At 38.9% G+C, this 27,116-nt stretch overlaps 2 protein-coding genes across 12 annotated transcripts; one reads left to right on the forward strand and one right to left on the reverse strand.

The window, feature by feature from the left end:
* Positions 1-2,280: 2,280 nt before the first annotated feature.
* Positions 2,281-12,672, reverse strand: il15ra (interleukin 15 receptor subunit alpha). Of its 8 annotated transcripts, none has more exons than XM_034863401.1 (9): positions 12,474-12,672; positions 11,403-11,606; positions 11,167-11,217; positions 11,035-11,070; positions 9,517-9,593; positions 5,394-5,422; positions 5,257-5,357; positions 3,920-4,010; positions 2,281-2,565 (listed from the first exon to the last, which is right to left on the reverse strand). In XM_034863401.1, the coding sequence occupies exons 1-9, from the start codon at positions 12,538-12,540 to the stop codon at positions 2,475-2,477; spliced, it is 747 nt and encodes a 248-aa protein (XP_034719292.1). In that variant the 5' UTR covers positions 12,541-12,672; the 3' UTR covers positions 2,281-2,474. The 8 variants fall into 8 exon arrangements, with proteins under 8 accessions (XP_034719292.1, XP_034719291.1, XP_034719290.1 ...); XM_034863400.1 differs by having other exon boundaries at positions 3,920-4,013; XM_034863399.1 differs by having other exon boundaries at positions 9,517-9,596.
* Positions 12,673-15,946: 3,274 nt separating this feature from the next.
* Positions 15,947-25,725, forward strand: rbm17 (RNA binding motif protein 17). Of its 4 annotated transcripts, none has more exons than XM_034863388.1 (13): positions 15,947-16,137; positions 16,431-16,581; positions 17,858-17,974; positions 18,640-18,806; positions 19,401-19,513; positions 19,699-19,749; positions 20,373-20,505; positions 20,665-20,816; positions 21,163-21,252; positions 22,490-22,566; positions 23,095-23,193; positions 23,279-23,351; positions 25,426-25,725. In XM_034863388.1, exons 2-13 carry the CDS (start codon positions 16,459-16,461, stop codon positions 25,527-25,529), a joined length of 1,299 nt encoding a protein of 432 aa, XP_034719279.1. In that variant the 5' UTR covers positions 15,947-16,137; positions 16,431-16,458; the 3' UTR covers positions 25,530-25,725. The 4 variants fall into 4 exon arrangements, with proteins under 4 accessions (XP_034719279.1, XP_034719280.1, XP_034719281.1 ...); XM_034863389.1 differs by having other exon boundaries at positions 22,493-22,566; XM_034863390.1 differs by having other exon boundaries at positions 21,163-21,213.
* Positions 25,726-27,116: the final 1,391 nt, after the last annotated feature.

The following is a 27,116-nucleotide window of genomic DNA, read 5'->3' on the forward strand; positions in this document are numbered from 1 at the left end:
AGCACAAACCGAATTCCGTTAATCCCTAATGTACTGAAGTAAGAGCAAAAGATTCACAGCTGGAAACCAATAAACAAGAATGAACTGTGGAAGTATACAATTCTCAATACTTTATATTTTCCTTATTGTCAACCAGTCCCACAAAAAGAGCAAAATCCAACAATTAATTGGTCTTTTTCTTCTTCTTTTTTTAAAACAGCTGGGCACTGCTGTTTTTAAAAAATTCGACTATTTAGTTGATTGTAGTAAGGGACTATTTTTGAGTCATGCAGGCTTGGTCAGCTAGTGACTATTTAACACTGAGGACAAAAGATGCACATGTTGCAAAATGGCATTTTAGACAATGATAAGCTATTTTATTCACATTTTAAGCTTCTTTTGTGAACCCAAGACTTTTTAAAACTCATTTCAAACACTAAAACAATTGAGTTTAGGTTTGTTTTCACAAGAAATTTGAGAATTTGCAAAAAGCGAGCATCAACTGTTCAGCTTTAAGGCCAAATTATTGCTTTACACATTGCTCTGGAACATAATTGGGCCTCCCTTTACAGAACGCTGAGTTTGTTCTGAACATTTTGATATGAAACAAATGGGTATCCAGTTATATACAAATATCTTTAAAAAGTGAATTTATAAAGAAATGTAAAAATGCCCTTTGACCCCAGAGGGTTGAAGGTAAGTGAACCAAAACACGTTGTCACATTCAGTGAATATCTGCTCACGGGCAAAGTGTTGATACACAGCTCTGGCTGTGTAAATGGAAACCAAACAGAAAGGTTTGCACCATGGACTGTTGTTTATTAATTCGTCAGGAATGTCTATTGTGATAAATGTGTAACTGTAACAAAGGGCAACCTGCTCGGCTGAAACACCCAAGAGAGTCGCGCCGAGACAGTTCCTTGTTCCTTTATTTATAGGTTGATACAAACAGAATAGTGTGTGAGTGTGTGTGTGTCAGTCCTAACCGGACTGATACAAACAGAATATTGTGTGTGTGTGTGTGTGTGTGGTATCAGTCCTAACCTCACTGATACAAACAGAATAGTGTGTGAGTGTGTGTGTCAGTGTGTGAGTGTGTGTGTCAGTCCTAACCGTTTGGGCCTTCGTCCTTGTGCTTTAGTGAGATACATGTTTCAATAAAAGAACGTGAGATACATGTTTCAACAAAAAGAACATCCTGTGAAATGCTTGCATAAGCTTTTATGAGAACAGAGTGTGACAATCACCCCTATATTGCTACACAGCCAAGCAGTTGAATATAGTTGAATATAGTACATCGAATATATCTTATAACAGTGACCCGGGATCCAGGTTCCTCCCTGTGATGTGTTAACAGATTTTAGAGAGCAGTGGAGCTCTATGGCTCCTGTTCTTGTTGGAAAGATTTATTCATTGATTGTATTTTCTATTTAAATGGCAGTGGCCGGGACGTGAACTGGCACCTATCCAGTTACCAGGTCCCCCTTCTTTGGTGCGTATGGGGACTTGAACCAGCGACCAAAGAAACATCCAGAATATCCCCAGCAGTATCCTACAAGGGTAGAAAAGAGCACCTGCTACTTGTTGTAGCACCAGATGGTCACAACGTCTTTAAAATGAAAGTTCCTTATGTGCAGTTTACATATTTGGTTGAGATCTGCTCCAAAAAAAAGTTGTGAGTTAAACTTTTTGGAAATGTGCAAACAACAAATGTCATACCAAGCCAGCCATTAAGCTCATGGAGGCGATCACACAATCTAATAAGAACAAGGCGGTTCTTCACTGCATGGGGATGACCCTGTGAGCTCCAGGAACTCTGTAGTCTAGCATTGCCAGTGACAGGGTCTGGCCAGTCCACACAGCATTCCAGTCACAATTGTCTTTTGTCCGGCACTAAGACCCGGGCACAGGTGCGGCCCTCAGCCTCGGGAAGGAACTTGTTTTGGTGGAACATGTGAACGTAGGGAGGAGAAACGGATGTCGAAGTCAATACTCTTTAGGCACCGACTGAACTGCCTCCAAAGTATCGAGTTTCGAAAAATACCTCGTCATTTGACACCCTATTTCAATACCTAAGGAGTAAATCTCAGTGTCAATGAGCCAATAAGCACGCAGCATTCTTGTACCAAGATGTAATAATGTCTGTGATTGGCTGTCTAACGCTAAACGTCGTAGAGACACGCAGGAAAAACTCTACGTTACACACAGAAACAGGGCTCATGCAGTAGGAATTGAAAATGTGTTGTAATTTATGTTTGTTTCATTAACTTAACTACCAGTATCAAACATTTTTGAGAGTGAGTGATGAGGATTTCTCTCAACAAAAAAAAGATTTAAATAATTTGTCAGTTCTAGCTCGGAGGATGTTTGCTGAATCAAACGGAGCTTAGAATGCCAACACAGCGGCACCGGAACTATCCTGAAATCCTTGTCAGTGAAACAGCGGCGATATAGACTAGTTAGGCCGCGTGGCTTCTCTCTGCGCCAGCGCCACGTCACGTAGGACAAACTCTGATGGAACTTGGAGCAGCATTCAAGTATAGCTGTTCTTCTGTTGGCTCCGGTGGCCTTCTGTTTCTTGACTTCCTACAAAAAAAGAAACAGTGATGAGATCATAACTACTGAAATGATAACCAATCCGAATCAGGATGAAAAAAAAACAAACATTATTGATTCCCTGAAGGAAATTGTTCAGCTCACAGTCAGATTCCAGGTAAAAAAAAAAAAAATCTCACTTCATCTCATTTGATGTCATTACTGCAAAATGGGATTGTCAAGCAGACAAACTGACCAACAGTTATATAATAGAAGATCCATACTTGCCGTCTGTGTATCGATACAGTTTTGCCACAGACAAAAATCGCGATACTATACCCCTAGTGTAAATGCGTGTTTTCAATAAGGAGGCACATGGGTTTGCAAAACCAAACTGTTTTACCTAAATTTCACTTATATAACACTATAATTTCCCATCTATCTATCTATCTATCTATCTATCTATCTATCTATCTATCTATCTATCTATCTATCTATCTATCTATCTATCTATCTATCTATCCATCCATCTATCTATTTCACATTTACCACTCAGTACTGTGGAGGGAACTTGTCGTACGGGGAGACCTAAACTGCGCTTCAAGGACGAGAGATCTCATAGACTTTGACATGAAACCTGAGAGCTGAACAACAAGCCTCTACCACGGTAGAGCACATGACCAAAGAACCTACAGAAACTGAGGGTGAGACTTCTTTGCTCAGCTCACAATAATTAACATGTGCAAAGCGCCACGCGTTGTCATCCATGAGAGAAACATGTGTTGTGGAGGTTTTATGTGCAGCAGGAGATGAGACGTTTTTGAAATGAGACTTTGTTGAAACAGAAATTAAAGACAGCTGAGAAAATGTACTGAGTTGGTCTTTGGTGGAAAAACTCAGACAAGTTGGAGCCGTTTCTACATCTTTTCTGCATCTGTCCCCCCATGCCCCAGCTCATTTAGCTACGTTGTTTGGTCACCTACAGTAAGAAATTTTCCCAGCTTTGCAGCCTTATCGATAAAAATTGCTTTGGACATCTGTATCTTTCAGACTACAGGGCCCTGAGCGGGTGATTTAGCAACAGACAGCTGTTGACTCTGCTTCAGGGTGGACACATACAAAAATGAATTGAATGAAGTCCTAGAGAACAAAAGCATAGCAATGAATATTATGAATACTATTACAGGATATATGAAATCATGCTTAAATGTAATTTTCCAATTACACATGCCACAAAATAAATCACAATAATATGCTGTATTGATCTTTACCCCCACCCGTGAGTGTTTTGAAGTATTTACATGGGTTTTGCTTTACCTATCAGTTCTATCAAGCGAACAAATTGATTTTTCAATGAATGAATGAAATTTCCAATGTCATGGTAATATGCTTTTCGCTAGCTTACCTTTTATAACAGTATAGGCTGATTCCGATCAAAGCTAAGACGAAGGCCAATGAAGCACAGCCGATCACTGCTGTTGTTGTGCTTCCAATTCCTGCTAATAAGAGAGAAATACTTAACATAAGTGGTGGAAAGTAATTCGATCCTTTAGTTAAGGAAAAGTACTTATACCACACTGTAAGAATACTCTGTTACTGGTAAAAGTCTTGCATTGAAAATGTTATTTAAGTAAAAGTATGCAAGTATCATTAAGAAAAAGTACTCAATGCAGAAAAATCATGACATTTTAGAAACTGGAAATGATCAAAACCTATTTTGTGTATAATTATTATAATTATAATTATAATTTCAGCTGTGCTATGTTTTTTCATTAAAATAAAAAACAATGTTTTTACCAAATGTATTTTGTGTTCCAAAAGTCATAGTTTGGTAATTAACTTGTAACTAAAAGCTGTCAGATTAATGTAGTGGAGTAAAAAGTACGATATTTTTCTGAAATGTAGAGGCGTAGATGTAGAAAGTGGCATGAAAAACTCAACATGAAATCATAAGGTCGTTAGTCTCTGGCTTATTGTTTATAAAAACAATGTAGTTATTATAAAGGGCTTCTAATTGGCACACAGTACGGAAGATGATTAAGGCCACTAGTGAAAATTTGTTTGAGTTATGACTTTAAAGTCAGAATTCTGAGAATAAAGTCAAAATTCTGAGAATATACTCAGAATTCTGACTTTAAACTCAGAATTCTGAGTATATTCTCAGAATTAAAGTCAGAATTCTGAGTATATTCTCAGAATTAAAGTCTGAGTTTAAAGTCAGAATTCTGAGAATAATGTTAGAATTCTGAGAATTCTGGGAATAATGTTAGTGGAGTTATTATATTATTCTCAGAATTCTAACATTATTCTCAGAATTCTGACTTTAAACTCAGAATTCTGAGAAAAATGTTAGAATTCTAAAAAAACTGTTAGAATTCTGAGTATAAAGTCAGAATTCTAAGTTTAAAGTTAGAATTCTGAGAATAATGTTAGAATTCTGAGAATAAAGTCAGAATTCTAAGTTTAAAGTCAGAATTCTGAGTTTAAAGTCAGAATTCTCAGACTAAAGTCAGAATTCTGAGTTTAAAGAATAAAGTCAGAATTCTGAGATTATATTCAGAATTTTGAGTTTAAAGAATAAAGTCGGAATTCTGAGTTTAAAGTCCGAATTCTGAGTTTAAAGTCAGAATTCTGAAAATAAAGTCAGTTATTCTGAGAATAAAGTCAGAATTCTGAGTTTAAAGTCAGAACTCAAATACATTTTTCACCAGTATAAATGGAAACAACAGTGTGGAGGCTTACGGAGGGCAGGTGGTAACACTATAGAGATGGTGCTGTTGCTTTTAGGCTCAGTGGTGGTTGAGGTTGATGTTGTCCGGCGCGTCCCTGTCGTCCCCGTCGTCCCTGTCGTCCCTGTCGTCCCTGTCGTATCTGTCGTATCTGTCGTCTCTGTCTCTATAATTGGGGCTGTGAAAGAAAGAAAGGAATGTGATTTTCCTGTAGCTTGGCTTGTCATTCAATCAGTTTCATTTCAACAGTATACCATTGGCAGATAAAGACAGAGCATTAAGGATGATTGATCACATGACATTTCCATGTCATGGCATGACATGTCTTCCAGGTTTCTGTGCTGTTTTTATATTTTATAATACTGTTATAATACTGTTTAATCAGTAACCTGTAACACTAAATACTTGAGATCCAGTAACTTTAACACTATTCAAATACTTGATGTGATCAAGAAATGTTCTCCCTAATGTCCACATTGACCAAATCTATATTGATTATATAAGTGCAATCTTTACTATAAATTATTAGTATATAATATTATTATTAGCTAGTGCGGGTGTCAAACATACGGCCCGTGGACCAGAACTGGCCCGCCAAATGGTTCAATAAGGCCCCTGGATGACTTTGCAAAGTTTGATAATTGCAGAGAAGTAATCTTGGTAACTTTACAACTTTAATCTTATAAATTCTAAATTTGTCTCGGAATGTTAGCCCCCCCCAATTTTTTTTCCGTACTATGACCTTAGAACACTGTCCTAGCAGAAGCAAGTTGCGTTTGCCGACCTCAAGCTGACAAGAAACTCTGTGGCAGATAAAGTTTTAAACTCATGTGAGAGTTTATTTGGAAAACCCCAAATAGCATATATAGACATTGTAACCATAGGGGGGAGTGTCTGTCTTACATGCAATATATTCAGGGACGTGCACAGAACTTTTGGGGGGCAGGGCTTCAAGTGAAAAAATTGACTTCTTATAATTATTTGGTCAAAAGATTATTTTTTTTAACAAAACCTTAAATACATCACCAATTTGTTTTAATTCCGTCACACTTACGCAATGGTTTAACACTCAATAGATTTCTACAAAATAATGAGTTCACACAGAGGCCGTGGTCTTCTCTGGAACGCACTAGATTTATCAGTGCAGAGCAGGCAACAGCAAAGGAAACTATTCCATAATGTATGTTTTCTATGCTACTAGTTAAGTATATATTTAGAATAACTGACGGCACCAAGGAGAGAGGGAAATAGTTTCACTAATAATCTGTTAATTTTGCACATGGCAATATATAATTTAATTTCTTTTGGTGTTACTGGAATTAGATTGTCGGTGAAACACGCTTTCCCTGTGGCAAGGAAAAGTATTAACTGAAGTGCTTTCCAAATGACCGTTATACAAATACTCTATACAATCAATTTCTAAATTAACCAACCGAGCTTCTCATTTGAACATAACATTCCAGGGAAAAGGACTCTTGATGTAAGTCATTAACTGGGGAAGTTCTATGGTGATATGGGAGGTCTAAAGTGTAATTGCTCGACCTGATGTTTTGATTTCTATATTTAATAATTTAATGGGTTTGACAGGGAAGCTGTGCGCAGACAGAAATATATATTTTCATTAGCTTAAAAAAGCACCCTAGATAAAAGGTCAAGTGCATGTTTCTGAATATATTACAGTTTTTCTCAATTGTTTACACTCAAATTGTGGTATTTGAGACACAATGACCACAACATGTAACTCATTCAACAATCCCCTGAACCAATTCTGCTAATCTACAAGCACAATTCCTGCTTTACACTCAAATTACAGTTCTAAAACACACTTTTTTCAAAACACTACACACAATTCTCTGCTTTTGGCTCAAGTTTCATTCAGAAAATATCCTGTTTTCACAAGGAACACACTGCCATTTAAATTTGCACACTGACTCATCACAAGGGCAAACACCCGTCACGCAGTTTTCCAATTAGCAATAAAAGGGCAACAGGTGAGCGCTTCATTGGAGCAATGGAAACCAACATTGGAGCCAGAGCCAGAGCCAGAGCCAGAGCCAGAGCCAGAGCCAGAGCCAGAGCCAGAGCCAGAGCCAGAGGACAAGGACGAAGACCGTAATCTCTGACGAGATCCGAGCCACTTTGGTTGATCATGTGGTCAACCATGGTCTAACAAGGAGGGAGGCTGGGCAAAGAGTACTGCAGGTACACTGTAGCATCCATCGTTCCGACTTCCGAAATGAGAATAGGTAAAAAATCTACTCTCACTATAAAATTGCAGTACTGCATGTCAATACAGTACTCAATGAGTACGGAAGTACAGTATTGCATGTGGACTGTTCTGTAGGACTGTAAAAATACTGTAAAGTTTGTTTCAAGTATTTAGGAAATGTATACCTACTTTATCTTTACAGTATTTTACTATTTGTTTGGCAGAACTGAAAGATTACCAACAGAAGGTGGTCGGGAACGTGTTCTGTTTCCTGAACAGGAAACTAAAATCATTAACATGGTCCAAGAAAACAACGCCATAACATTACAGCAAATACAAAGAAAAATAATAGAAAACAATGACATATTTCAAAATATTGATAGGGTAAGCTTGTAAACACTGGACCGTGTCTTGCGCAGAAAACATCTCAGGAGGAAGCAGGTCTACAGGTTGCCATTTGAACGCAATTCAGAAAGAGTCAAAGAATTGCAATATAACTAAGTGCAAGTGAGTCCCACAACTGATGCATACTCTTAACACTGTATACAGTAAATTATACATATTTTAATATTGTAATCATAATGATTGTGCTTCACAATAGTGACCACTCCGTGTCTATTTCTGATATTGTCATGTGTGTTTCAGAGAGTCCTTGAGCTAGAGATGGCTGCAGTGGAGCACCAGTTCATCTTCATTGGTGAGGTTGGGTTCAACCTCACAAAAAGATGAAAGAGGGCAAGGAATGTCATCGGCCAGCATGCCATTGTTTAAGTCCCCGGCCAGCGCGGAGGGAACATCACAATATGTGCAGCGATACCCACCACGATACCCACCACGGCATCATCCATCATCCATCACCATGCTACCCTTGGCCCATCTGATCACATTCCTGGACACCCTACACAACACACTCATTCCACCAGATCAGGTAGATGGCCCAGAGCAGCTCAGGTATGTTGTCATCTGGGACAACGTAAGTCTCCACAGGGCGGCTCTGGTTCACTGCCCAGCCAGGCTTTTTAGTTGTTTATCTCCCTCCATATTCTATATTCCTCAGTCCTATTGAGGATTTTTTTTTTTCTGCCTGGAGATGGAAAGTGTATGACCGAAATCCACAAATTGTTATACCTCTAATAGAGGACGCATGTGGAGATATAGCAGCTGATGCTTTTCATGGCTGGAATCGCCATGCTAGGCGATATTTCCCCCGCTGCTTGGCCCGGGAAAACTTTGCTTGTGATGTGGATGAGGTGCTATGGCCAGACCGTAACAGAAGAGAGGATGCAGTATAGTAGTTTGTTTTTGTTTTTTACTGTAACTGTGTACAGCAAATTCTTCTGTTTTGTATGTGGTGTATGTGCAACTTTGTGTTGGTTGGGAATGGGATGTACATTGTTTTTGTGGGACAAATACAATATTTGTTACTGTGTATTTGTGTGTTCTGAGTATAAAATCAATATTCTCAAAGATTTTACAACACACTTATGTATGTTCTGTCTGTAGTAAGTGTAACACTGAACAAAAAGGCCTAAGTCATTATAATGAATGGAGAAGATGTGTTTTCCATTCATCATAGTGTTTTACATTGAGCACATCATTTAAGAAGAAATAACATTGTTTTGAATGTAAAGTTTCATTTTGCAGGAGAATTGAGGGGTTTTGAGGGGCAATTATCTGATTACTCCACATTTTAATTGTGATTCTGAATCTACAGTCTACAATGTCTTCTTTTGCTGTAGAAGTACACTATAAGTCAGTAGTAGGCTATACAGTGGAGTTGCATATTAAGTGGTTTAATGTCCTTCTGTAAGTCATTATGGGGTGCAATTTGTTTTTGGAGAAAGCTACAAGAAGCAATACCACAGGCCAAGCATTGCAGCAGAATTACATTGTGTTGTTCTATCCTATTCAATATTTTCTATATTTGTAAGTAGATGTTTGTAATCCCCCCCCACCACCACCCACCTACTGATTATTGGTCTAACCCTGTGCCACCCCACTAAGATAAATCGCCCTTGCTAGTACACTGCAAGTAGAATAACGTGTGGCTTTATGCTATTTAGCCTGTGAGTGATCTGTCTGGGCCTGTAGACCAGGTGCTGCGGTGCTTATACTCTGGATGATCTGCTGGCAAGCTGATGCTGATTAAAAAAAAAATACATTTACTTCTAATACTGTAAAGAGCTGTTGCTTCTTCTACCATCACTACTATTCGAAAAACTACTGTTGAAGAAAACCAACTTTGTTCTGCTGGGATTAGGGGAGTCCAGGTGTACAAATGTCTTTCATGCATGGAAAGTTCTCGAGTGACCGTGTGGTACAGAAGTACATTTTCCACACACACTGGTCATATTTACGCTGAAATAAAATGCTACGTAGAAATTAACAAACATTAGAAAAACCCATGCAAGGTTTTGTGTTGGTTTATTGCACTGTTTAATAGTATTTTTACTGTTACAACCGCTGTTACTATTTCTTGTAAAAGTAAGAGTGCTGCTACGACAACCAAAACTCAACTGCTACTGTATATTAACAATCATTAAAGCTACTTGTAGGGCTACTATACTACTACTACTACTTCTATGAAAGGAAGTTACAATAAGACCGTTCTATTTAGCTGTTAGTCATTACTGTAGTCACCGCCACACTTGTTAATGATTACACCTGTGCTTTTCGTACTGTGACATGTCAACATTTACTAACAAAGTCCTTTTTTGTATGTTACGACTTTTTTAAGCAGTATTACTTTTTGGGTGACTTGGGGGCAGCAGAATAATCTAGCTAAAAATAAAAAAACATCGGCATATTACTACCTTATCAGTTGCTTAAAAACAAATCCAGGAGACACAGAGCAACATTAGCATTCACTTGGAGATGTGTTTCCTGTCACCTGACAAATGTAAGTCTAATATTCAAGTTCCTTTTAGCTCTGTTTTGGTCTCCACCAACCTGTGAGGGAAATCAGCCTCTTTCTCACTAAAATATGCAAAAATGCCTTACAAAACTAAATGGGATTTTTTTCTGAGGGGACATCTTGGCTTATGTAATTAATGATGGCTGAATTCCATGTAGGTGTTTTGGGCATGGGTTCTGGGTCTATATGACAATAATACCATCATTATTAGTTTCACCTGTGATTCTCCTGCTATAACAAGTTTTTGCATGGAATGAATACACATGCAAGAAGAATCCACACATAAAAACAGGTATCTACGTGCCCAGGTTCATTACAGAGATATGCAAGGAAAACAGTATGTCAAATAACCATTTAGCTCTCTCAATGGCAGCACACAATTATCAATCTCTTGAAATGTCTTGGGGGTCAATTCATATTTTTCCAGTCATTACAGTGACACACTTCCTACATTTTGTCATAAACTGACTTGGATCCTAGAATCTTTTGGTTATCCTAACACAATTTTCAACATGCAACAAAGTAACCACTAGTACATCCACTGCTAACACAGATGACTTAGACATATGTAGTAATTTGTTTCATAATTAGTAGTTAGATATTTTTAGTTTGTTAGTATTATGCTAGTATTTTTCTATCTTCAGAATTCATGCAAATACCAAACTTACTGACTAAAGTGATAATGGTAGTGCCAGTGGGAATATCTGCAAGATCAGACCATTAATCATACATGTTGAGAAAGAAAACACTTCTCTCCAACACATATTAAAACCTTACAGTGTACAAATATTGGAACTTACTTGTTACTGTGCTCTTTGGTGGCTGTGGTGGAGGTGGTCTGTTTGGGTCAACTGAAACACAAGGATTTGTTCAACATGTGAAATTTGACAGTATGAATTAGCTACAAATACATTTTTTGATAAAGTTTACTCTAAATAAAGTAGCATATGGATAGAGAGATATTTTTGCTTCACTCACAAAGCTAAATTTTTCTTATGGATTCTGTGATTGAGCTCTTTAATATCTTTAATCTTACCTATACACTCGAGGGTGGGGATGGACCATATTGCAGAACCACCCTCAGTTTGCATGCATTTGATGAGATTTGAAGTTCCCACCTTCCTCTTGTAACCTTCTATGCACTTGTAGCGGTAAGTTTTGTTAATTTGGTAGCAGGAATATAGTGGAGGTTCAGTTAGAGCCAGTGTAGGAATGTTTGGACAGGGACAACCGATGTTGTCTGGGAAGAAAAAACATCAAGTGGCAAATCACAATTGGGATGCAGATATACAAACAGAAATGCAACAACAGAAAATTAAAATGGTTCACTTTTTTTTAAATTAGTTTCAGCTAACAAAGTCAGTTGTGCATGAAACCTGTTGGATTTTTGCAGGTTTTTTGTTAGGCGATTTTGCACATGCTATTTGATTGATTAACCTTTTGCTTTACTGTAACTCTATAGACTAATTTGTTTAACATGACATGCCTAGATGCCAGAACAGAAAAGTTATCTCTTCAAACTGTAAGACCTAGATTCAAAAGGATCTACCAATTCCCTGCAGCTACATTGAGATTGCTCTAAACAATCCAAAAAAAAATGTTAATAAAAAAAACAGGGTAGCCCTACACATTTTGTAGCGTCTCAGGGTCTATAAATAGTCTCAAAAGTCAAGATTCTCTTTATTGTCCCACATAATGGGAAATTTGTCTTGGCCACTTAACCCATGCTGCAGCTATAGTGTAAAACCTGCAGAGCTATTTTATTCTGAAAATCCATGCCTTTAAAATGTGTTGATTTCCTCTGCACATTTGGCCTACTTAGTTATTACAGGGGTGTCTGTTTTGTTTAGAGCCTGACTGAATTGTGTTAGAAATGCTGTTTAGTTGCAGGCTGACGTTACACAAAACCTCAGACGGTAACCATAGTGGGTGAAAAGTGCGAATATGACTAACAATGGTAATTAATAAAAAAGCAAACATTGTTTATTTTGCATTATTGTTATGTTTGCAGTGCCCTGGTTTGGACCAAAGTATAGTAAGGTTGAATAAGAAAGGGGAGTTCTGATCATGTTATCTCATGTGTAAAGTGGGCTGCGTCTGCACTTACCGCCGTTGGAGCAGAGCGCAGCTCCGAGCAGACAGATAACAGAGAATAAAGAGGAACCCAGGTCCATCTGACGGATCTGCGGAGACCTAAAACAAGTTCACCTTGTAAACCATGTCCGGTGTTGTTCATCCTCACACTGCGACGTACTACTGTATACTGAGTAATGTGCTTTCGCTTTCACCACTTCTTTGCAAAGCATTGGATCACGTGTTCTAATATGATCTCTATGCATCCACCCAGGCGTCATGTTTTTCTATCACGCAAATAAACGGAGTCTCACATTGGCTGAATACCAGTGGCGTAGGCACAAATAGTATTTTATTTTCAAAAAGATGTAAAAGTAGCAAAAAGGACAAACTGAAAAAAACTGTATAATTTTACCTTCCAACACATACCCCAGCTAACAATCTTTGGTTCTGGCAATGTTTGTTGTTGGTTTTGGTTCCCTGAAGGTTAGGTTTGGGTAGGTTTTGATTGTGCTTTGGTTGTAATGGAAAGCTGGTTTAACGTTCTGGGGACGTTTTTGGTCACATCAAACGTTCCTCTGAGAATCCCCTAACGTTGTAACCTTTAGAGAACATTACCCTAACGTTCCCCTAACGTTGTAACCTTTAGAGAACGTTCCCCTAACATTCCCCTAACGGTGTAACCTTTAGAGAACATTCCGCTAGCATTCTCCCAACATTGTAACCTTTAGAGAGCGTTCCCCTAACGTTCCCCTAACGTTGTAACCTTTAGAGAACATTCCCCTAACATTCCCCTAACGTTAAAACCTTTGGAGAACGTTTCCGCTAACGTTGTAACCTTTAGACAATGTTCCACAAATGTTGTAACCTTTAGAGAACATTCCGCTAACATTCCCCTAACGTTGTAACCTTTAGAGAGAGTTCCCCTAACGTTCCCCTAACGTTGTAACCTTTAGAGAACATTCCCCTAACATTCCCCTAACGTTAAAACCTTTGGAGAACGTTCCGCTAATGTTGTAACCTTTAGAGAACATTCCCCTAACATTCCCCTGACGTTGTAACCTTTAGAGAACATTTTCCTAACATTCCCTTAACGTTGTAACCTTTAGAGAACGTTCCCCTAATGCCTATTACAACGACAATAGCAGCAGGCTACTGTCTACAACAGCGTTGTTGCTTCAGGACTATGGTCAGATATTGAGCAGCAAATGCGCTGCTAGCAGTAAAAGATCATTAAAGAATGAAAACTTCTAGCCAAGCATTGTTTGAATTATGCAAAATATAATGAAAAGTGGCCAGCAAGGTGCCAAATCTCACTGAGTCCACAACAGTGACAGGATCAAAGAACACAAAAAACTACGTCACTCGCAGATAAGTTATCCAAGAGGGCCCGCAATGCCGCCCTGGCCCATTACTTACTACACGCCTGCTGCATACAGTAGCTGAAGAAGTATTCAGATCCTTTACTTCAGTAAAAGTACTAACACTACAATGTAAAAATACTCTATTGCAAGTAAAATTTCTGCATTGAAAATGGTACTTGAGTAAAAGTAGGCCCATGTGGGTTCAGGAAAATTTACTTAAAGTAATCAAAAGTACTTAATCCAAACAGTTTGTGTGTTTAATGATCTGATCATTTCAGCTGCTTGTAGGCAGTTATGTTATTTGTGAAGTTTAAGTCAGGACAAAACATCAGATTTTAAAAACTACATGTGTTTTGTGTGCAAAAATCCTAATTTGTAAAGTAACCAGTAACTAAAGGCGTCAGATCAATGCTGTGGAGTAAAAATTACAATATTTCTCTCTGACATTTAGTGGAGTAGCAGTAGAAAGTGTAACGAAAAGAAAAGACTCAAGTAAAGTACAAGTACCTCAACATTTGTACTTAAGTACATTACTTGAGTGAATGTACTTAGTTACACTCCACAGCTGGGTACATAGAGTGTGCACGCATATTCTTTTTTTACTAGGATAAATAAATACACATCCATAGCCTACAAGTTATGTTATGTTACACGGTACGGTGGCACAGCGCCATGATTAAAAAGCCCTTGTGTGTTGCTACTGGAGACCAGTTCTGTAGTGACCATGTACATAAAAAAATTAGCCTAGGGCAGCAAAATGCAGGCTGCAACACCTACTGTAACACAATATCGTAAGAGAAACAGTTAGAGGTATGGGGAGTTGTTAGGAAATTGAACTTAACTTAGGGTTGCAGTAGCTCACACCATATGGAAATTGGGTTGGGAACCTCAGGGTCACTGGTTCAAGTCCCCGTGTGGACCAAAAAGTAGGGAGTGTGGATTGGTGGCTGAAGAGATGCCAGAGAATGTGTAGAACCAAAATGCAGAGAGCAGGCAAGAGTAGTGTTACTTGAGGATCAAAAAAATCAAAGCTATACCAAAGTCCATATGAACAAAAGGAGTCCACAAGGCAGCAAGCACAAATACTTCCAGAATGTGAAGGAAAACATTTTTTTTTTTACAGAAGTACCAAAACTGGAAACACAGGAACTAAAGGGTACACGCCACATAACAGAATACAACTGACAACAGACTTCAAAATAACACAGGAGACAGAAAATACAGACACTAACAAACGTGACATTGGGGTGGTACTGATAAACCAGGTTATGGCAGAGCTCACCAGGCAAATGCCATTTTGCTGGATTGTTGGGAACATAACAAATCCATTTAAAAAAAATAAATAGTTTTGGTGAATGTAAAAGCCAAAAGTATAGGTTTAGGAAATATAACATATGGTCCAACAGTCCCGTCTTCAGCTGATCGTCCCTGGTTGTTTGTGAAGCCATTAGTAGCCAACAGCAATTGAGTACGAAGTTTGAACAGAGATCTGCTGTGAAGATAGTTCAGCGTTATATTGAAAAGCACTTAGCAGATAAGTTATTGATTGATATTAAGTATTTATTAAGAAGAGAGCCACAGATCATCTATCAGTGCATACAGTGGAGCATCTGGCTATAATACTAGCACTGCAATGGTTGGAAGAAAACAACAGTGATGCACTAATTGCTTTGGATAGCTTGGCAGCACTGTCACATCAAAACCAAAAAGCATATGTATCTTACTTTTGAAATACATCATACAGACTGTAGGCTACAATAAGGATGTGCTGATTTGTTTTGTATGTGTTCCCGCCCATGCAGGCTTAGATGGTAATGAGGATGCTGATATAGGATGCTCACCGACACACCCCACACACACACTAGGATTGTTTTTATTTGTTTTTAAAAGCAGAAGAAGATACATATTTTGTCGATTTTTTATTGGGGCAATTTTAGGCCTTTATTTTTACGGGACAGATTAAGATATGAATAGAGGGAGAGAGGGGGAATTACAAGCAGCAAAGGGCCACAGGTCGGAGTCGAACCCGTACCCTCTGGTGCGAGGAGCAAACCGTTCCACATTGCGCGCCCATTCCACCAATTGATGCTAGTGACGACAGTTCTCTTCCTACGTGCATGTAGTCATCCAGTCACTAGGTGGACCAAGAGCGGAAACTGTATCTAAATGTCGTTGACTGTCGTGCTTAGTTTTGTTGTTGTGCTGCTGGCTTCCGCCTTCATACATCGTGTACCGACAGTACCCACAGACCTAACTCATTTCAGATGTTCCTCTAAACCTTTTTTATGTCATAGGCACTTACTTTTAGTTATTGTCCAGGCGTTTCTAAAACCGGTATGTTGAAAACAAGATTAAATAACATGGTTGTTTAAAGGTAATTTGTTTAAGAGCATGCAGTTAGCTAGCCAAGTAGCTATGCTAGCTTTATGTAGCTAACGTTACATTGATATTTAACCAGTTTCTCCTGGCCTGCTGGGGTTTAAGCTTTTATGAATTATCACTGAAAATAGAATTTAACCAGCTTTTCAGTTAGGTTACCACTATGTATATTCCCGTCACGGAGGCTCTTGAATCCAGGTAATATTAACGCCAGCGTTAAATCAAATGAAACGTGTCTCTGTCTGCAGAATACAGAGGCACTACTGACAGGCAGCAATGTCGCTGTATGATGACCTCGGTGTAGGTGCCAGTGACACCAAGACCGAAGGCTGGTCCAAGAACTTCAAGCTGCTGCAGTCCCAGCTGAAGGTGAAGAAGGCGGCTCTTACCCAGGCCAAGGTTGGTACATGCAATGCAAGTAACGTTACAGTAGCTACACAGGTGAAATACGTGGAAGTATGGACGACGCTGAAGTTGGCATCCGATTCGGCAGTTAAGGGAACATTTAAGGGAAACTTAAAGCTGAAGTTAGCTGCCGATTGACCACATTAGACCAGGTCCAGATCTAAAGCCACTGTACCTAGACTTGTCAAATCTGGACTAAATTGTCCCAAAGAAGCTAACAATTCTTAAAAACACAGATTCAGATCTGTAAAAGCTTTATTATATTTGTGAAAATTCAATGAAGGAGGATTTCCCTGTTCTTTTTTATATATAGACCACATTGGACTAGGTCTGGATTCCAAACCACTATACATAGACTTGTCAAATCTGGACTGAATTATCCCAGAGAAGCTAACAATTCTTAAAAACATAGTTTTAGTTTTGTAAAAGCTTTATTCTATTTGTGAAAATGCAATAAAGGGAGATTTTACTGTTTCTTCATATGTACACCACATTGGACCAGGTTCAGATCTAAAACCACTATACCTAGACTTGTCAAATTTGAATTACATTATCCCAGAGAGGCTAAAGAGTCTTAAAACACAGTTTTTACCTTTGTAAAAGCTTTAATCTATTTGTGAAAATGCAATAAAGGAGTAATTCACTTATTCTAATGTGTCACATGTGGTGTACGTATGAAGAAGAACAGGGAAAGCTCCCTTTTATTGCATTGCCACAAATATAATAAAGTTTTCAAAAATCTGAAACGGTGTTTTTAAGAATCTGTCGTCACTTTGGAATATTTAGTCAAGATTTGACAAGTCTAGGTATATTGGTTATGGATTCTGGACCTTGTCCAATGTGGTCTACATATGAAAAAAACTGTAAAATCTCCTTTTATGCACTTTCACAAATAGAATAAAGTTTTCTTCTGAAAAATCTGAAACTATATTGTTGAGAATTGTTAGCCTTTCTAGAATAATTTAGTCCAGATTTGACAAGTCTAGGTAAAGTGGTTTTGGATCTAGCTTTTTCATAATTTTAGACACAGATATGGTGATGATAATGGTACAAAAGGATTTGAAAAGGAGACGCAAAACTACCACAATGGGACAAAGACTGACTCAAGAGAGACGCCAAATGACCAAAGACACCCAAAACAATTCCAAATATGACAAAAATGATCAAAAGGAGACACAATAATAATATATAATTATATATAATATATATTAAATATGTACATTTGTGGCGCATATGACATTTGTGTGACTGTCTGTGTGTTTCTGTGTAGACCCAGCGGATGAAGCAGACCACTGTCTTGGCTCCAGTTATTGATCTAAAGCGAGGAGGCTCCAGTGAGGAGAGACAGATCATAGACACTCCTCCACATGCTGCTGCTGGACTTAAGGTCTGTCTTACCCAGTCAACCTTGTCATCATTGTTCATGAAATCTTTACTAGATTTTATTCTCTTCATTGAGTTCATTTATCTAGATTTTAGCCAAAGAAGCGGAAATGTACCTTATGTTGATAGTATGACACAGAGCAGTGTGTGGTGTTGGGATGCTGCTTGACACAGACTCGACCTTATCTCCTGAAAATAAATGTAAATATCCTAATTTGGTGAGCATGATATGCGATAATGATGTTGAATATCTCCAACGATATTTTTTGCAATAAATAAACAGATATTAAAGTGTAATCAAGTCTGCTGCTGACAGTATTCTGCCGAAAAAACAAATAAAAAACAACAAATTGCGTGTTGAATTTAAAACCAAAAAAAGGAAATCATCTCTAACATTCGTTTATTGAACATATTCAACATTGAATTGAATACAAAATGGAGCCTAAAAAAAGTTATATTTGAAAGTGCAGTTTTCTTTTTACGAACACAAAAACCTGAGTGCCTTTTGCGATGTGGTTATTGCACCAGTTCATCTCGCGATGGCGATGAATGAACGATATATTGCGCAGCCCTAATCCTGATCAAAATCACATATCAGTTGCGTCTGTGGACGCCATCTCTAGCTCATTCTCACCTGTCGGATTGGTTCTGTGTTGATGTGCGCTTCAGGACGCTGTGCCCAGTGGTTTCTCCGCTGGCGATGTGCTGATCCCGTTGGCGGACGAGTACGATCCAATGTTCCCCAACGACTACGAGAAGGTGGTGAAGCGACACCGTGAAGAACGACAGCGGCAGAGGGAGCAGGAGCGGCTGAAGGAGATGGATGACAGAGAGAAGTACTGCCATGATGGTTTACTCAAAGCACTTTTTCCCTCCTTCATACTCAGGCTCATCGGGGATGTTGATCTTTAACTATGTGCTTGTAGCTATGGATGGACACAATGTTATGGACGCATTATCGGCATCAATAAATTAGGCCAGATATGACTTGTCATATTGTGATATGACACAACTGTTGTCTTTTCCTTGGTTTCCAGTGCTGAATTACAATAGATTGATGTCATTTTCTGAACTTAACAGACTTACTAGCTGTTCTATTATTTACTCATTGTCATTGTATCCACATTATTGGTTATTGTCACAACTCTTATTGTTAAAGAATCAATAGTCAACCCTACTATCTAACCCTACTACTAACCCTACTACCCTAATATCGCCACAACATTGATATTGATGTATTTGGTCAAAAATATTGTTCGATTAGATTTTATTTCCAATATTACCCAGCTCTACTTGTAGCCATAACATGGGACAAAACACAGTGAAGGGCAATAGTAATTTGTTATGTAGTCGTAATTTGGGAAAAAGTAAAGACCGCGACACTAAGTAGAAGGAACTCAGGTTTAAATCTTGAACTGGGTGTGTTGCAGGAAGAGGAAAGACAGGCACGACGGCGGAGCGCCAAGCGGTTTCTCTCGTTTCCCTGCAGCAGAGGGCGAGTCGGATGAGGAGGAGGACTACGAGACAGAGCGGAGGAAACGAAGTGAGTATTTAACCGCACTTAGCTTACCTTTAGAATTATTCACCTATTTGGGATTTTTTTTTTGAAGTATGTTTTTTTTGGATGATGTTTTTGGGCATTACAGCGTTTATTTTAATAGGACAGCAGAAGACATGAAAGTTTCTGTAATTCTCTAACATGATGGATCTCCTGTCTCTCTCTCCCAGCCATGGGTGGAGCAGCTATTGCCCCTCCTTCTTCACTTGTGGACAAGGACGGTAAGTCTTATGATCAATCAGGTGGTGATGGCTTCACACCGCTGACTAACCATAGGTAGAAGTAACTGACTGACTCGCTTGTGTTGTTCGTTATGTGTCCATGCTTTCGAACACCTGCCTAACTCTACCTCTGATTGGCTTGCCATGGAGTTTAACTCAACCTCAGTCAACTGTCAGCATTTATGCACTTGTCTCGTGCATGGCCAACCTAGGAAGAAAAAAAGTATTTTCCTCTCGGCTCAGAGATCTAGCTGGTCTAATGATATTTAACCCTCAGGATCCCGACAACCCCAGACAAAATGTTAGTGATGGTAATACTCTGTTAAATGAGCAGTCTGGGCAGTTTGTCTACAGCAGAGGGCAGCGTTGTGTACATCATTTGAGTATGACATATCTGCCGGGAATGTCGGTGTAAAATCACAATATCATCATTAGTTCTTCACAGAGCTGCTGTGATGGTACAGCAATTAAAGACCAACCAAATACAAAATATATGCAAGGAATATAAAAAAGTCTAAAACATGAATTGTATTCTGGCTGACAACAGTATGTCTGACACCTGAACAATGTGGTTGTGCTGCACTACATGATGTTGGTGTTTTTTCTTTTCGATGTGTGTTTAGGCTCGTACTCCTACGAGGATGAGGCCTGTCCTTCCAGAGGGTCGAAGGCCGCCATCCCTCCTCCTATGTACGAGGACTTGGAGCGGCCGCGCTCGCCGCCTGGACCAACCAGCTCCTTCCTGGCTAACATGGGGTGGGTGGGACATTGCAAGATAGCAATACGCCAAGAATTCACCTGGACACAGCACCCTATACTGCGCAAAGATGGGCGCAGGTGCATTTTCTATTAAATGACTCTAACGTTACAACATCACCCTTTTTTAAAGTTTCTTTTCAATATCGACTCCCGCAGAGGTACGGTGGCCCACAAGATTATGCAGAAGTACGGCTTCAAAGAAGGCCAGGGCCTGGGGAAGCACGAGCAGGGCCTCAGCACGGCGCTGTCAGTGGAGAAGACCAGCAAGAGAGGTGGAAAGATCATCATAGGCGACGCTGCAGAGAAACGTAAGCACCACCTTTTGTGTGTTTTTTTTGCTGCCAATAATCTCCCCAATGCTATATATGCCACTGTATTCTTTTCCACGTCCACTTTTACTTTCCTTCTTACCCGTCAACTGCTTTAACTGACCTTTTGTTTGTGTCATCTCCAGGCCTTATTTTTGTTGTTTAGTCTCATTCAGTTAGTCTCACCTGCATTGACTTTTTATTTGCCACTTTTGATCTTTGCATGTGTATTTCTGCTCTACACTCATCAGTGATGTTTAATTCCAGGAACAGGTGGATGTTCTCCTATGTGGATATTTTACCACTGTGTGTCTTTAAACTCTTTTGTGTCTGTGTGTCTGAGCAGCTGGATCCAGCCAGGCAGCTGCTGCTGAGACTTCAGCCGGAGGCTCTGCAGGTTGGCATTCACTCCCATTTGCTCTCTCCCCCCCATTGGGTAATGTCCTTCTCGTCTTTTATTTTAAGTGTGTGTTTGTTTGCAGTCATCTGTTCTATCCATGTATATGTTAATCTATTTTCATGTGCAGTAACCAAATTCAAAGCAGCAACGCTTTAGGTCTGTTAAAAGTTGAGTCATTTTACCTCTATTTAGCTCAAACGGAGTTATTAATGTCCCTTATTTTCAAGCTCTGCTCCTAATTGGGACTAACCCTAACCTCTGGACAATGATTCAATTAAAGGTCCCATGGCATGAAAATGTCACTTTATGAGTTTTTTTACCATTAATATGAGTTACCCCAGCCTGCCTGTGGTCCCCCAATGGTTAGAAATGGCGATAGGTGTAAACCGAGCCCTGGGTATCCTGCTCTGCCTTCGAGAAAAATGAAAGTTCAGATGGGCCAATCTGGAATGAGGTCATAAGGGGCGAGGTTACCTCCCCTTTCTCTTAATTGCCCGGCCAGTGAATTTGGCCCACCCATGAGAGAGAGACATCATGGTTTCAAACGAGCAAAGTTGCAGTTGGTCAAGGCTTAACCTAACCCTAACCCTATTTTAAAGAGACTTTAGATATGGTATTAGGGGACCACTAAGGGCTATAAAAAAATCATCTAAAGAGCACCATGTCATGGGACCTCTAAGATAAATCCACAATACATGTTGATTATAGTGTATGAAATAGTTCAACAATTTACGAGAAAGAAACACTTATTTGCTTTCAGCTGGAGAGTTTGTGCGTGTGTGCGTGTGTGCGTGTGTGTTTTTGAGGGCTTGAAATGAAAACAGATGACAGTTTATCCTGTGATTCTTTCGTGCTGCATTGTTTGCTTTTGGCCACTAGAGGTCATTGTCATTCATCATTAGTCATCCCTGCTTTATTTTCAGTCAAACTGTCTATAGTTGTATAAGTTTATATTTTTTGGAGGCAATAAGCTGGAACGTCTGTACTCTTTACACTACCAAACTAGAGTTTGGATCAGAATACAGTCACTCTTACAGCAGACATTCTCTCCCTGTTCTAAAAAGGACGTAGAGGCCATAACACCAGGTGTCCCCTGAGAAACACTTTGTTGCAGTTTTGGTACCTCTTGTTCTTAGTGTTAGAGTTTAACCAAGGACTAGCTAAAAAGTTGATATGCATGTAGGTATGTATGTACTGTATGCATGTACTGTGTGTACGTATTCTATTGAGGAGAATAAAAAACTGACTTTTGTCTCTGTTTCCATCCAACCAGCGGACTCTTCAAAGAAGTCAGACGCCAACCCGCTCACAGAAATCCTCAAAAACCCGACCAAAGTTGTCCTGCTGAGGGTGTGTGTGTTTGTATTAATGCTGTTGGATATACCAAGTTTAGTCTTTGTTGTCCAGCGTGGAACTTGAGACAGTTTGTGTTTTGGTTGGGGGTTTGCTGGGATCTTATTGAGTCAGTTTTGCTGCTAAGAGAAAAGACTCATTTACCCCTGAGTTAAATTATTAAGCTTTAGACATCTTTTAGTTATTTTGGTCACTTATTTTTGGCCTCTAGCTCAGCCTGTCTGAGCATTTGCCCCATGTTGGCTGAGACCTGCAGCAACCCGGGTTTGAATCCAACCTGCTGCCCTTTGCTGGGTGCTACCCCCCCATCTCTTGCCCCTTTCATGCCTTTTCACTGTCTCTATGTAATAAAGAGAAAAGCCCCCCCCCAAATAAAATGTTTTTTAGCCAGATGTCAGAAATTGGAGACAATATATTTAAAGAGCTTCTAGTGCAGTTTGAGCGCAGACTCGCAGGTGGTCACATCACATTTTCTTTTCTTCTATTGTCCCGTGCAAGTAGACCTGATGTATGTCTGTTTTGTAGAACATGGTGGGCCGAGGAGAGGTGGACGAAGACTTGGAGGGAGAGACAAAAGAAGAGTGCGAGAAATATGGCAAAGTAGTTAAATGTGTCATTTTTGAGGTAAGAGAAGAGAACTATAAAGTTTGAAGTGAATGCATTGATCCAATAGGACAATCCCAACAACAAAAAACCCTTTGCTTCTCAGATTGCAGTTGTCCCGGATGATGAAGCTGTTAGGATATTTCTGGAGTTTGAGAGGGTGGAGTCCGCCATCAAAGGTCAGTATTTTTTTGTTGTCTCTTATGCACAATCCTGGTAAGCCAGCAGATTGTTCTCTAAAAGAACACCTGAATCGTGTTGCCTTAAAATGGGTTAAATGTCACTGGAGCTCCAAATTTGCACCCACATTTATTGTAAGCCTGGGTATCGTTAAACAAAAAAATTCGAATACTGAGACTTCAACACTGGTTCCTTAACAATACTTTTTTGATACCAATTTTATAAAACTAAAAAAGAAATGACAACTTTACATGTTACAGCACAAATCTTTTTATTTATTGTTCAGCCCCCTAATATGTGAGCCCGTCTCTTTGTATGAATGTCTCTACGACGTGTACGGTTTTGGTTTTGAATTCTGAGTTTTTTTGTTTTTGTTTTTATACTCAAAACTTTAAAGGCAGTTCTGTCTGTGGGTAAGTATTGCATTTGTTACCCAGCCCTAATTTTTTGTGACAACTTCCTCACTGAAATTCATCACCTTCCACATTTCCGTTGTGTTTCTGCTTTCAGCAGGTCATACCCATACGTAAGCAGCTGGTTTCTTTTTTGGCGGACAATATGCTTTATGTAACTGCATCACTTTCTTGTATAACTGCTCTATTAATGTGGCTGAAAGTGTGTCCCATTCTAAATGGGTTGGCCCAGATCAAAAACAAGGTGGGACTCCCTGCGGTGTTACATCATATGTGGCCCAGCAACCCTGCCGTCTCCTTGCCTCAGCGGCAGAGCCACGCTTATATCACAGCTCTCAGAAAGCGGGACAGACGCTCCAAGAACAAGTCAGAGTGCCTCAGTCTTAAAGCGTTACACTGTGTGATTTAATTTTATAGATGATGATAAAACATTTGATTGCTCCCTGGAGGGAAAGTCTCTTGCCTTCCCTCAATAACAAGACACATGGGTTTAAACCCAGTTTCACCTTCAACAAGTCTTTTTTTCATCTTTTACTATGATGATTTCATAGTAATATCATATTCAACATTTTGGCCAAATATGCTTATTCGCTTTGTTGCTGAGGGTTGATGAGAAAGGTGTCACCACTTTCATGTCAATATTTTAAATACAATGCTATAGCCAAAAGCTTTGCTAGCACAAAGACTGGAGGTGTGTCTCAATTTTGATACTACCATGAGTACACTTATTTGTAGTACACTGTGTCCTCTACAGTATGTGTTCACCAGTGTAGTGCGTATGATTTCAAAAGGGTAGTGTGGTTTAAAATTGTGCCATGATGCACTGACCAGAAATGACTGTTTTATACAGCCAGGTGGAGTATTACTGCAACCTATTATTGCATGGCAAAATACATACCGTCTTGTATTCTCGCTATCTAATTACAATATAGTGCTATTTATTGAAAAAAAAAACATTTATGAATTCGTGTAGCATTGTTTTCACTGTTTCAAACGGAACCCTTGCAGCTGCCTTGCCTGCCATATTCACAAGTTTGAAAAGACATTGTCCTAGAGTTCTGCTCTATAGCAAAGATGGCGGCAGTTGGTTTGGCGAGTAGTGTCCAGAGTTCCACATGTTATGACCATTTTGAGTGCAAGGCGTTTGGCCAAACTTTGTAAGTATGAACGCAAATGTACTCAAAAGAGCAAGTGTAAGGACAGAAATGCGCAATTTTAGACAGCATAGGAATGTGGGAAACAGCTGCTGTAGCTTGGCTCTGTCCAAATTTCAAAAGTGAAAGAATCTGCCTATCATAGCATATACGCAGCTTTAAATGGGCTGTCTTCTTTGCTTAATGTAACAAAATGAAAGTTGTGGTCCAATCAGGGTTTGTGCTGGACTATTTCTTGTGAGTGCATTGACTTACTGGAGTCGCCGCTGGTTTCCCAAGAAAGAGAAAAATCATTTCCCCAACATGTTGAAACTATTCCTTTCGAAATGACATATCAAGCTGTATGATTCAGAATGATTTACATTTTGGGAAACAACACCGTTATATATTGGGTCGAAGTATCTGTATCTGATTTATTTTAAATGGCAATACTGATCCTGTTGTTGAAAGGTTTTTCTGTGTATTTTGGTACAGTCTGACCTTAACCGTCTCTCTCTCCTCTGCAGCCGTAGTGGATCTGAACGGACGTTATTTTGGCGGGCGAGTCGTCAAGGCCTGCTTCTATAATCTAGACAAGTTTCGTGTTTTGAACCTGGGCGAGCAGGTCTGATATCTCTCGGGGCATGGATGGACACTATCAGCACACATCTCCTTACTTGTACATAGACCTTTTTTTTTTTATTTCCTGAACAGCAGTGAAGTATGTGTATGTATTTCTGAGTCCCCCTTGTAGATTATTGTCTTATTTTCCTGTCATTAAAAATACCTTTAAGTCAAGACTAAATAAATGGTATGAACTATGTCTAGTTTACTGTTTCTTTGGGTTGTTATTATTCCATGTAAATATGTAGTTTTTCTTGTTTTCTTGGTTTAGCATTTTGGTCATTTATTAGTCAACCTCTGAAATTAAAAAATTAGGATTTTGCCTAGACATGGTGACTGGGCTACAGTTTGTTTACAGTTTGAAATATTCTATCCTGGTATAAACACTTTCATACATCCTGTTATGAGGCAGTACATAATTCCTAAGAAGCCTAGTTTCTTTCTCTGAATTCTGTTTGACACAACGCCAGTTCCGGTGTAGTGCTAATACGTCTCCAGGGCCTGATACTCTTAACTTAGCCCTGATGGCGTAAGGGAAGGGGACTGGGACGGTGAACGTAGCCCCAGCCCCAGCCTCATTCTGGATTTATGTAAGTGCGCCGTAAGGCCCCTGGAGGTGCCAGAGAAAAGCGTCAGGAAAGATCCCAACGGAGAAAGTTTAATTTATGTCAGAGAAAAGGGCTGGATAGAAAAACAGTGTAGTTAAATCAGTAAAAAAAGTATAGCACTATGGTAAAGTAGTGCATAGTAGTCAGTGTGGGTAAATGTACTGGGGCGTAATCACAACCTACTACTATTGTGGGTGTGGTTATCTAAACTAAGAAGGTTATAAGATCCATAGTAGTATGTCAAAAAAATAAAAAGTAAATAGTACAGTTTGTCAAAAAGGTGATTAAAAAAACTAATATAGGATTTCAATAAAAGTGTGTAAAAAAGAATAATAGCCATAATGAAGTATGGAAAGAAAAAAAAAAGGATAAAAAAGCCATATTATAGTATGTTTAACAAAAGTGATAAAAAAAATCAATAATAAAGTATGTTCAAAAAGCCATACAATAGAATGTCGAAAGAAAAAATTATAAAAAAGCTATAGTATTTTGTAAAAGTGATCGGTATGCTTGAAAAAAGTAGCAAAAGGGTAGACCTCCAGCTCACTCAGTAAGAGAGTTTGCCCTATGTAAGCTGAGTCCTGTAGTGGGTTTGAATCAAAAAAGTGTTTAAAACAAAAGCCACAGTATGGTACATATGTCGAAAAAAGTGATGAAAAAGCCATAGTATAGTATGTCGAAAAAAAAAAGGGATGTGAAGGTCATAGTATAGTATGTCAAAAAAAGTGTTAAAAAAAGCCATAGTTAGTATGTCAAAAAGTGTTTAAAAAAAGCTATAGTATACCATGTCAACAAAAGTGATAAAACATCAATAGTACAGTATGTCAAAAAAAGTGATGAAAAGACATTGTATAGTAAGTCAAAAAAGTGATGAAAACACATTGTATAGTATGTCAAAAAAGGGATGAAAACACATTGTATAATAGTATGTCAAAAATTGATAAAAAACATTGTCAGGTTCATAACATTTTAACTTACTAAATAAA

Source organism: Etheostoma cragini, chromosome 23 (assembly GCF_013103735.1).
Source record: "Etheostoma cragini isolate CJK2018 chromosome 23, CSU_Ecrag_1.0, whole genome shotgun sequence".
NCBI lineage: Eukaryota > Metazoa > Chordata > Actinopteri > Perciformes > Percidae > Etheostoma > Etheostoma cragini.